At 36.7% G+C, this 12,816-nt stretch overlaps 1 protein-coding gene across 1 annotated transcript in view; it reads right to left on the bottom strand.

Moving 5' to 3' along the window:
* COG5 (component of oligomeric golgi complex 5) overlaps nucleotides 1-12,816 on the bottom strand; it is a 347,306-nt gene that overhangs the window by 110,293 nt on the left and 224,197 nt on the right. The window contains exon 11 of the mRNA XM_037150482.2: nucleotides 9,232-9,313. Coding sequence (XP_037006377.2) covers nucleotides 9,232-9,313 — 82 coding nt within the window. The remainder of the gene's footprint in view (nucleotides 1-9,231; nucleotides 9,314-12,816) is intronic.

Here is a 12,816-nt window from a genome sequence, read left to right as displayed (position 1 = left end):
TGCTGGATAGAGCAATCTTGGATGTAGGTGTTTGGATTTCATGAGTTGGAATATTTCTTTCCAGCCCCTTCTTGCCTGTAAGGTCCCTTTTGAAAATCAGCTGACAGTCTGATGGGAAGTCCTTTGTAGGTGACTGTCCCCTTAGCTCTTGCTGCTTCTAGGATTCTCTCCTTCATTTTAATCTTGGGTAATGTAATTATGATGTGCCTTGGTGTGTTCCTTCTTAGGTCCAACTTCTCTGGGACTCTCTGAGCTTCCTGGACTTCCTGGAACTCTATTTCCTTTTCCAGATTGGGGAAGTTCTCCTTTATTATTTGTTCAAATAAGTTTTCCACTTATTGCTCTTACTCTTCCCCTTGTGGTACACCTATAATTTGGATGTGGGAATATTTAAAGACGTCCTGGAGGTTCCTAAGCCTCTCCTCATTGTTTTGAATTCTTGTTTCTTTATTCTTTTCTGTTTGACTCTTTCTTCCTTCTGGTCCACTCCGTTGATTTGAGGCCCAGTTTCCTTTCCATCACTATTGGTTCCCTGTATACTCTCCTTTATTTCACTTAGCATATCCTTCATTTTTTCATCTAATTTGAGATCAAATTCAACCAATTCTGTGAGCATCCTGATCACCAGTGCTTTGAACTGTGCATCTGATAGGTTGGCTATCTCTTCATCACTTAGTGGTATTTTTTTCTGGAGCTTTGATCTGTTCTTTCATTTGGGTCACATTTTTTGTTTTGACGTGCCTGTTACATAGTGAGGGGAAGAGCCTTAGGTGTTCACCCTGGCCAGGCAACTCAGTCGCCCCGTTGTGACTCTATATGTGAGGTGGGGTCTGAGAGGGAACAGTGGCGCTTGCTCCACTCTCTGCTGGATTTCAGTCACTTCTGCTGCTTCCCACAAACAAATTGGGTCTTTCGGGTGCTGATTCCTGTGTGGGTGGTTTTGTGTACATTCTAGGACCCTGTGGGTCTCTCCAACAAACTCTTTTATGAGGCTGGGAGTCTCTCCCAGCACCTCAACCCCCACAGGTGTTTTCAATTGATGTTTTGAGGCTTTATTTCCTGGCCCTGGAACCCTGGGTCATGCAGTCTGTCTTGCTCCCCAATTTCGCATGCAAATGTGGGACCATCCGGTCAGCCAGCCACCTTGTGTGCCATGTCCCTCTACAACTGCCACCTCGCTGTGTCTGCCCACTACCACCTTGCGTGGCCGGGTCCACCAGCTGCTTCTTTGCCTCCAGCACTCTTCACCGGCTGCCTGACTCCACCCCTCGTACCGGTCTGGCTGAATGTTTCTTCTTTAATTCCTTGGTTGTCGACCTCCATACAGTTCAATTTTCTGTCAGTACTGGTTGTTTTTTGTTTCTAAATTTTTGTTGTCCTTATTTTGGTTGTGCAAGGAGGCACAGTGTGTCTACCTATGCCTCCATCTTGGCCAGAAGTCCAGAGGAAGAAATTTTTTTAAAGGGTAAAATGCAGATAGAAAAAAAAAAGTATGAATGATGTTGCTGAGATAATGGGGTAGACAAGCAAGTAGGCAGGCCATCACCAGTAAGTGAGTGACCCTGAAGAAGAACGAGGCCCTCAGGAAGGAAATAAGGCTTTTCTTTGGAGGGAAGGTACAAGACAGTCAAAGAGTTTCCTAAGGACATTTGTGGGGGACCGTTTTGTGTGGTATGGAAGACTGTAGCCTCAAGTGAGAAAGGTCTTGCCTATAAGTCTGGAGCAGAATGCTGGGAATGCAGATGGCAGATGCGACCTGATACTAACACTGAGTGTTACCATGGGAAATCGGGCCTGAAGACTACATTGTATCCTTTGAAGCTTGCTTTGCTTTGCTATAGCTCTGTTGGTATAGACCAGTTGTTTAAGTTCAAAGCATAAGGAATGAACTTCTTATCTCCTGAAATACACCTTACCAACCATCTGGCGTCAGCATGTCTAATAGACCCTGACCTGAGGCAGATCTCTGTGTTTCTTCAATTGTCATCTATAAGTAATATCAGTTTTTTTTATAACTATAGCATTTGGACATTGATTGATGAGCTATGCATGTATGCTGTATATCCCTGCAAATACTGATTCCAATAAAAGCCATTTTGGAGAAGGGGTTGGGGCATTCTCCACTGGAGGGAATCACCACCCCCCTTCCTACCAGAACAACAGACTGTGTGTGGTACGACTTATTCTCATCTGAGGCCACAAGAGCTCTGCGGAATGGAGCATCCCACAGACATTAACTGTCCTGATGACCCAGGAGATAAGACTGGCTACTAAGAATGAGCAGAATGGAAAATCAGAGGTCATGTAAAGAGTGTCGAAGATTTCTAATAGTTAAGAAAAGAAAGCAGATGACCAAAAACAAGTAAATGACAGTACCATTAAACTTACATACACACCATACAGTATTTTGAAATATACTTTTGTCACTGGGCTATCACCTGGGAAACCCTACGGTTCCCAAATATCTAAACTATGTCACAAGCTGTGCTTCCTTACAGGAACTAAGGTCAACTGCTAGGGGTAAACCATGGTATCTGCAGACAGCTTAAGCAGGCAGCTCATCTGCAGAACCGCCAGCTCCGGATGCTGGAAGCAGAATCCCTTACTCCCCGCCTTTGACCTCTGAAGAACTTGTCTTCATTACCTTACTAAAAACTACGCTTGGGGGGAGAAATGCACATTGCAGGCACAATTAGTGCCACATGCAAACCAAGCCTTCAGGAATGTGCATAATCCAATTTTTCCCAGTTGTTGGCCCATTTCTAAGAACTCTCCACCCTTATCACTGCCCCTGATGCCAGCACATACTCTGAATGCTTTACAGCCTCCTGAACGGCCCCAGCTCAGGGAGAAGGTGCTTTTAGAGCATGAGCTCACCCTCCTCTGTTCCTTGATGAAAGAATAAGGTTTATGCTCTGCTTTGCCAGACTTCACCTTGTTCCATTGGTGTGAGAGGCACTGAGAGAAAGACCTTTGTTTGGGTCCCCGACTCAGAAGGATCGAGTACACTTTTAATCACTGTTCTTAAAACTAGGTGAGGGACTTCTGCTTCTGATCCAGATGGAGTAACAGGACCCAGAGTTACCACTCTATCTAAAACAATCAAAAAACCAAAATATGCTTAACATCATCCAATAAAGACACAGTGTTCCTTAATATCATACGCTAAATAATACAATGTTCCCTGAGAGACAAAAACCAAATAAGGTAAACCCTACCATCACCACAGTTGATTTCCCAGCAGGCGTCTCCTGCTTCTGGCAGAAGGAATGGAAAGAGATCCTTCTACCCCTACTGTCCTGGACACCAGGAACACAGAGGCCCTAGAGTACACAGGACAGAATACCAGAGAGGAGAAAGATACATAAAGAGAGAAATGCAGAAACCTGCAAATGGGTCATCTTGAGTATTCAATAAAACATGAATCAGCAGATGCATGTGGGGAAATTTCCAGAGTATGGGAGAAAAAACTCTGCAAAGGTTTAGATAGATATACCTGTTAAACAAAACTGGTAAGAGTACCTGTTACCAAAATCCAGGCTGGAAAACCTGAAATTCAGTATTTGGTAAAGTACCTCTAAGAGTCAGGCCTCAGTAGTGGGAAATAATTAGCCCTAAACTAAACAGTGATCAGGTTCCTTTCTTAAAAAAAAAAAAAAAAAAAAAAGATTGAAAAGGACCAAAATGTTTCTAAGTAACTTGACAGCATACAGAATAAGAATAGTTAGAGAGGTAAAAGTATCCAGTACAAAAAAAAAAAAAAAAGCAAAATTTATGCCTGACACTCAATCAAAATTATTAGACATGCAAAAAGTAGGAAAAAAATCTATGACAAGAAAACCCAATCATTCAGATCCAGAATTAACACAAGTGACCAAATTAGCAGATAAGTAAAAGTTTCCATTCCAGTCCCACACCCTAGAGTTACACTCTCTTAATATTTGTGACATGTTGGGACGAGGTTTACATTATACAATTTCTACTAAAAATGTGATAAATCAAATGTGCTACATTTGTATTAGAATATGTAATGGCTAAAGGTTTAAAATTTTGCAAGTATGCTAAAGACTATTTTTGGTACATTTGTGTCACATAGAGAGAATAAATATTCAAAATACAAATTAAATCTAATTAAAAAAAACACACAATAACTCCAAGATTTTTTAAAGTTTTTAAACTGATAAAATACATTTTTAATGAATGCTTGGAAGCAGATACACTGCAACAGCCAAATGTTAAATGAGCTTTAACATTTGCTTTCTTTTACTCTAAAAACTGAGGTTTTAATTAATTTTATAATTATCTTACATATTTTGTAGAAATATTTATTCTTATATTTTCTTATTGGTATATTAGCAATTGTATTCCATCAAACATAATTGGGTTACAATGTGAAGAAAACTTCATGATAACAATCATTCTTATGAAAACCAGTTACTTTCACGGATGAAATGAAAAACTACTAAAATGCTATATTTATATAATATCACATCTATATAATTTAAAATCTACCTTCTAAAATTACGAATTTTAACTTTCAAGCTGCTCATTTAGTTGGAAAACTCTTAGTAATTACTGAATCAAAGACATAGATATATAGATGTTATTTTACTATTATTTTACCTTTCTTATATGTTTGGAAAAATAGTAAGGTGACTATAGCTTGCAGCTAAAATATTGCCTATAGAAAAAGCTTTAGTATGAACACTTACATTACAAAAGAAAGGTTTAAGGTATAAATCTCAACTTAAACTCAATAAACAAGAAAATGAACAAATCAAACCCAAAGCAAAGTGTAAAAATATACTGTATACATAATAGCAGAATTCAATAAAATTGAAAACAGAAAATAGAGGAAAAAAATCAATAAAACCAAATGTTGATTTCTGAGAAGATGAATAAAATTAATCAACCTTTAGTTATAATGATTAAGAAAAAGAAGAACACATTAATGACATCAAGAGTGAGACATGGAACATCACATCAGATTCCATAGGCATTCAAAAGGTAATAAGGAAGCATAAAGCAACTTTATGCCAATAAATTAGAAAACTTCAATAAACTAGAAAAATTCTTTGAAAGATGTAAACTACTACAGCTCATTCAAGAACAAATAAATGAGACTTCCTGACAAATGGAGGCATAGGTAGACACACTGTGCCTCCTTGCACAACCAAAAGGACAACAAATTCAAAAACAAAAAACAACCAGAACTGCCTGAAAATCAAACTATACGGAAGTCTAAAAACCAAGGAGTTAAAGAAGAAACATTTATCCAAACTGCTAGAAGGGGCGAAGATGGGTAGCCGGGGTAGAGAGAACTCATGGCAAGGCAGTGGCTGGTGGAGAGGGTTGTCTCACATTTGCATGCAGATAAACTGAGAAGAACAACTGGGGAGTTAGAGAGACTGTGCAACCCAGGGGTCCCAGCATAGGAGAATAAAGCCTCAAAACCTCTGACTGTAAAAACCTATGAGGGTTGTGGTGTCGAAAGAAACTCTCAGCCTCACAGGAGAGTTCACTGGAGAGACCCAAAGGGTCCTAGAACGTACACAGACCCACCCACCCAGGAATCAGCATCAGAAAGGCCCAACTTGCTTGTGGATAGCCAGGGAAGTGACTGAAAGCCAGCTGAGAGCAGAGCAAGACACACTATTCACTGTCAGACCCCTTCCCCACTGACAGCAACACGACACAGCAACTTGGGTTGCCCTGCCTTGGTGAACACCTAAGGCTCCACACCTCACTACATAATAGGCAGATGGAGACAAACAAAACAAAATAAAACAAAACCAATGGTCCAAATGAAAGAACAGTTCAAAACTCCAGAAAAGCTAAAACTAAGCAATGAAAGACAGCCAACCTATCAGATGCACAGTTCAAAACACTGGTAATCAGGAAGCTCACAGAATTGGTTGAGTATAGTTGCAAAATAGAGGGGGAAAAGGTGGCTATGAATACTGAAATAAAGAAAAATGTACAAGGAACCAATGGTGATGGGAAGGCAACTGGGACTCAAATCAATGGTTTGGAGCAGAAGGAAGAAACAAACATTCAACCAGAACTGAATAAAAAATAAGAATTCAAAAAAATGAGGACAGGCTGAGGACCCTCCAGGACAAGTTTAAACATTCCAACATCTGAATCATAGGGGTGCCAGCAAGAGAAGAGGAAAAGGAAGAAACTGAAAGCTTATTTGAAAAAATAATGAAAGAGAACTGCTCCCATCTGGCAAAGGAAATGGACTTCCAGGAAGCCCAGAAAGCTCAGAGAGTCCCTAAGAAGCTGGATCCAAGGAAGCACACATAAAGGCACATCAATTACATTACCCACGATTAAAGAGGAGAGAATCTTAAAAGCAACAAGAGAAAAGAACACAGGAGTCCTGCTTACAAAAGAGTTCCCATAATACTATCAGCTGATTTCTCAAAAGAAAGCTTACAGCCAAGAAGGGGCTGGAAAGAAGTATTCGAAGTCATGAAAAGCAAGGACCTACATCCAAAATTACTCTATCCAGCAAAGCTATCACTTAGAATAGAAGGGTAGATAAAGTACTTCCCAGATAAGGTCAAGTTAAAGGAGTTCATCATCACCAAGCCCTTATTATATGAGGTGTTAAAGGGACTTATCTAAGAAAAAGATGAAAAATAAGAACAGTAAGTAAAATGACAATAAACTCACAACTATCAACAACTGAACCTAAAAAACAAAAACTAAGCAAACATCTAGAGGAGGAACAGAATCACAGAAATGGAGATCACACAGAGGTTTATCAGTGGGGCAGCAGAAGGGGAGAACAGGGGAAAAGGTACAAGGAATAATAGGCAGAAAATAGGGGGAGGTTAAGAATAGTGTAGGAAATATGGAAGCAAGGAACTTACATGTATGACCCATGGACATGAACTAAAGTGGGGGTATGCAGGTGGGAGGGAGTGTGCAGGACGGAGGGAAATAATGCGGGGGTGGGAAATGGGACAACTCTAATAGTATAATCAATAAAATATATTTAAAATATAAATAAATGAAATAATCCTATACCTATGAAAAACATTGAAATTGTAGTTAAAACCTTACCATAAAGAAAATTCAGGCCCAGGTGACTCTTTGGTGAATTCTACCAAAGATTTAAGGAAAAAATAATACCAATTCTACACAACCTGCTTGTGAAAATTGAAAAGGAGAAAATACTTCCCAACATAAGATTGGAAAAGAAGTAAACTGCCTTTATTTGTAGACCACATAATCGCCAATATAGAAAATTCTCCAAATTCTCCAAATTTTCCATATTAAAAACCTCCAAAAACTATTAGATTTAATAAGTAAGGTTAGTGAAGCCCAGGCTACAAAGCCACTTCCTGAAAACATCAAGTGTATTTCTATGTTCTAACAATGGACAATTGTAAATTTAAAAAACAATATCATTAATAACAGCTTCAAAATATATGAAATCATAACCAACTTAAGAACAGATCTGCTCAACCTGTAGACTGAAAACAGTACAAAACTGATAAGAGAACATGTAAAAATCCTAGGTCAACAGTAAGATACACCATACACATGGATCATCGGACTCAATATTGTCAAGATGTCAGTTCATCACAAATTGCTCTATGGAGTCAGTGCAATCCTAATCAAACTGCCAGGAGATACTTTTATAGGAACAAAAACCGTATTCTGAAATATCTATGAAAATGCAAAGGACCTAGAATAAGCAAAATTATTTTGATAAAGAAGATAAAAGAAGGACAACTTACTCTTTAGTAATTAGTAATTAAAGTCATATGGTTTTTATACAAATATAGACACGCCAAAAAAGGGAACAAAACAGAGCCTATAAGTTTTACTTACATATAACTACACAATTTTCAACAAAAGCACCAGGGCAGTCAGTGGGCACATTATAATCTTTTAGATCCACATGCAAAGAAATGAACCTTAACCCCTATATCACATTAAAAAATTAACTAAAAATGAACCTAGTAAAAGTTCTAGAATAAAAAATAGGAGGAAATAGCTCTGGCCTTGATTAGAGAAAAATTTTAAATTAAAAATTCCCCCCACGAATTATAAAAGAAAGATTGATAAATGTGACTTTACCAAAACTAAAACTGTCATTTGGAAAATACTGTCAAGAATGAAAAGGCAAACCACATACAAGGGGGATATATTTGTAAAATACACCTCTGAGAAAGAACTTTGAATCTAGAGTATAGAAAGATCTCTTCAGACTTAAGAGAACAAGCAATAAACAAAAAAATTAATTAAAAGCCAACAATTTTGACAAACATGTAACCAAACTCATAGAATTTTTTGCTTAAAATTGGTCAATTTTACTATATGTAAGTTATATCTCAGAAAAAGGTCACAAACATAGACACCCAGTGGAGGGAGATGTGCAGTATTCTACGAGTCAATGCAGTAAACCAGTCCTAAATAAGCCCTCTCCTTAAGTTCTGTTTGGCCACACATTTCAGGAAAACCCTTCCACGGAGGAAGTCCTGCTGCGCACTGATTTAGAAATACAAGTGGGCAGGGAGGGAGGGGAGGTAGTATGGTTGATTCAACTTATGTTGTCAGTGACTAAATAATGTTTCTAAGTCCTAGATACTTTCAGTAAAACTTTGTGAATAAAATTTAACTACATACCAACTCTCAAAATGCTTTTAAAAAGCATACGTACCTTCAATACTATTTCATTCAGTGATTGTATTAGCTTGTTTGTATATTTCATTGTTTAGAACTACCCTGTACAACTATTTCATGGCAAAAACAAATTAAGAAAGTTTTCCAGATCATATTTGGATAGGCAACTTTTAATTCATGAAGCAGGTATTTCATCTGTTCATTCATTAAATCTTCATGTTTAACTATAAGGAAAAAACTATAAAGTCCCTCATTTTAATATTTTTTAATTAGGAAAATAATTCTATATGCATCAACTAAATTCTTCAATATCAATTCCTTTAGAGCCTTTATACACAGGAAAATTCAGACAAAACTATGGAGAATTAACTTATTCTTTGCAGAATTTTATTCAAGACAGTATTTGAAAAGGTAAAAAATTAACTTACTGTTTAGAAAACTAAATATATGGCTAACTTAAGAAGCCACAATTAGCCTGGAGTTTTTAAAAGATATGTTTTATAAACCAACAGGAAAACCTCTTGACATTAAATTGTAAAGTAAGTAACCAACTTTGAAATGGATCTGCAAAACAAATAGTGTACTTACAATTTGTTGCCGTCTGAAATTGCGAATGAAGTGCCTGAGTCACCGAATTCCAAAACGTATATAAAATTTCAGACTGTCCATCCTGTGACCCAAAAAAAAGATGTGTTCATTAATTTTGCAAAAAGTTATAATGGGTAAGATGTAATATAGATATTTAATTAAAATGTATTAAAAGAAAAATCTCTAAGACATCCATCCAACAAGAGAATTGTTAAGTAACTAAGAAGAAATATCCAGATGACTGAATCGTATTTCACGGTCAGGTGCTCAGACAGTCACCATCCTGCTCTGCTGCCCTCTCAGACTTCACTAGCTGTGTGGGCTTGGGCAAGCTGCTTACTCACTCTGAGCCTCTCTCCCACCTGTGAGATGGAGATGGTAACAGTACCTACACTGCAGGATTATTACAAAGGTTCCAGAAGTCTATAAAAGTTAAGCCTTGGAACAATTTCTGATACATAATTAACCCCTAGTGAATATTAGTTATTGCTATTTTTATTAGCCTTCCATGTAAAAAAAGGCAACTTCTGTGACAACAATAAAATGATGGACAAAACATGTTTATCCTAAGAATCCAGGCCATAATCCATCTATTACAAAGGAGAACTGTGTAGAATATAGATACAGGATTTTTTTTCAAGTATCATTTGTTACATTGAGACAAAGTACTTTAATACTGTTAAAACAGAATTATACTTCTAGAAATTTTACTGAGTACTTTTAAGGTTCTTTTATACATGTGTGGTACACAATATCAAATTACCAATATTCTATTTTTGAAGTAAGAAAATGACAATTTCCCATGGTTCACACTAATAATATCCATGTAATTCGTCTATTGCTCAAATATGACTACTGTCATAAAAAAGAATAACCAGAAAATTTGATAATTGTTTTATTTTTGCACTTGTAACAAAAGAAATCTTAATTTTCAAGGACATAAATGAAGAAAATGACCAGCCAAAAAATACTGATTTCTCACTTTTATACCTATGCATACTTCTATTTTCATTGTAATTTCTTTTTTTAAATATATCTTTTGTTTTGATTTCTGAGTATGGTACATCTTAAAAAAAGCAAATCAAATAACTGCTAATTTCTTCTGCAAAAATTTAGATCCCCAAGATTTTAAACAATATGTGCACTGTGTATCATGCACTTACGTATATGCGTTTCATCTTACTGAAGAACTATTGTAATACAGCACATTAACAGGGTGAAGGACAAAAACCACGGATCACCTCAAGTGATGCACAAAAAAGCATTCAGTAAAATTAAACACCCTTTGGTGATAAAACCACTCAACAAGCTAGGAACAGAAGGAAATTACCACATCATAATAAAGGCAATCTACAAAAGCTCACAGCTAACATCAAAATGGTAAAAAACTAAAAGTTTATTACCCTAAAAGCATGGACAATTTGATGACTGTATGTACTTTCACATACACACACATACACACATACACGTAAAGAAGAAAACTACAGGATCAATGTTGTATAAGAGTCAAGTGCAAAAATCTCAGATACAAAAGCAAATTTATTTCAACAGTGTTATTAAAATAATTATTTTAAGAATCTATCTGAACAAGAATAAGTTAGGTAAGCAATGTAAATACCATTTAATCTTATGAAGTCTATTAATACAATAGCCCAGTAAAGAAACTTATAGCTGAGTGAATAATTATTTTTTAAAAAATTATATAACCTTCTGAATAAAATAGAAAAGTATGAAGATATATAAAAAAATCATTTCACTTACATTTTCAAATCAAATTATCCCATCGAATAATTGCTCCTAAGCATGTTGAAATAAAATTTATTTAACTAGACTTTAACAGTTCAACTGGATTTCAACTGGAAGGCTATTTGACATTAACCTATTTACAATTTCTGCCCAATACTGTCTTACTTTCTTGGCCCATTTGGACTACTATAACAAAAATATCATAAGCTGGGTGGCTTATGAACAGCAGAAATTTCATTCTCACAGTTCTAGAAGCTCCAAATCTAAGAGTGAGATACTGGCAGATCTGGTGTCTGGTGAGGACCTGCTTCGTCACTGACGGCCACCACGTGTGGAAGGGAGCAGCTCTCTGGGTCTCTTTCATAAGGGCACCAATCCCATATTTATGGGGCTTCAACATAAGAGGTTTAGGGGACACAAACATTCAGACCACAGCACTTTGTGAACTTCAATGCAATCATGCTGTCAGATCAAGTCTGTAACACATCTGCAATTTCAAAAGCTTCTTGGCCTTGTTTCTTAGTTGTAAATGCAACCAACAGAAATAATTTCAACTTTCAATAAGGTGAAATTTGGTCCTTTGAGTGAGATCCATAATTGAAAAATAAAACCCAAATCAGATATATTTTATACATATAAATAGAATAAAAATAAAATATACAGGAATACTAGAACATTTATGTTTGAATGAATCTGTTATTTAAAATTACAGCTTGGTCTTTGCTTTTGTCATTGATTTTGACATCACTAAATATATAAAAAGAAACTTAGAATGATAATACTTACAAAGAGCAGATTTCAAGGCATATATGATTTAGTTTACCTTCATAACACAGACTTAACCACAGACTCTCAAATATATTTGATAGTCTTACTGCACACACTATAAGGTCCGAAACTTCAAGCTAACATTCTTGAATCAGTGTGGTGGAAGGGTATGGGGGGCAAGGTTGAAGATGACCTTGACTTAAATCCAAGGTCACTTATTGGCTCTATAATGATGGGCAGGTACAGTGCTTCATCTTCCCAAGCTTGTAAACTATGGAAACAATAGGGAGTATAATACTTTCTAGAATTTACTTATTATAAAGATACCTTAGGCTAGAGCCTTAAGGAAGATCAGAATTCACCACACAGATAAGAAGAGGTGAGCAGAGATGTGAAAAACCACTTTCTACCCTCTGAATACATAGTGAGCATTCAGGAAAGAGGAAAGAAGTGAGACTGAAAAGCAAGGCAAGGATTAGATCAAGTCGTGTCTTAACTGACCATGTAAGCACCAGACAAACATTTAAGGGTTTTAATGTGCAAGTAGAACAGTTGCGCCTGTGTTTTATGTAAATCATAAATAGTATATGAGGAGGTCATGAGCCTATGGCGACAAGATCAGTTATGAATTTCCTAAAAAAAAACTGATAGGACATGATGAGTAGGCAAATATTTACAAAGGATTAGGACTAGATGCATCTGTGCAGGACTAACAGGGGTGTCCATCCCACGGTCCAAGATGCCTATGAATGTGGCCCAACACACAACTGTAAATTTACTTAAAACCTCTGTTTTTGCTCGTCAGTTTTCGTTAGTGTTTGTATATTTAATGTGTGGCCCAAGACACTTCTTCTTCCACTGTGACCCAGAGACACTAAAAGGTTGGACACCCCTGATAGAAGATGTAACCAAAATGCACTTTCAGAAGAGGCAGAAGGTGGACAGAGAAAGATTTGTTCATCTTGTCTTCTAGAATCTGTGGAGCATACAAGTAAAGATAATCCAGTGAATGTAACCCTCCTGCTTCAGAACAAGCTCTAAGATGAAAAAACAGATTTAGGTATCATCTGT

This window comes from Artibeus jamaicensis, unplaced genomic scaffold, assembly GCF_021234435.1.
Source record: "Artibeus jamaicensis isolate MK-2021 breed Jamaican fruit bat unplaced genomic scaffold, CSHL_Jam_final contig_834, whole genome shotgun sequence".
Taxonomy (NCBI): domain Eukaryota; kingdom Metazoa; phylum Chordata; class Mammalia; order Chiroptera; family Phyllostomidae; genus Artibeus; species Artibeus jamaicensis.
This window is presented reverse-complemented; position numbering and strand designations above follow the sequence as displayed.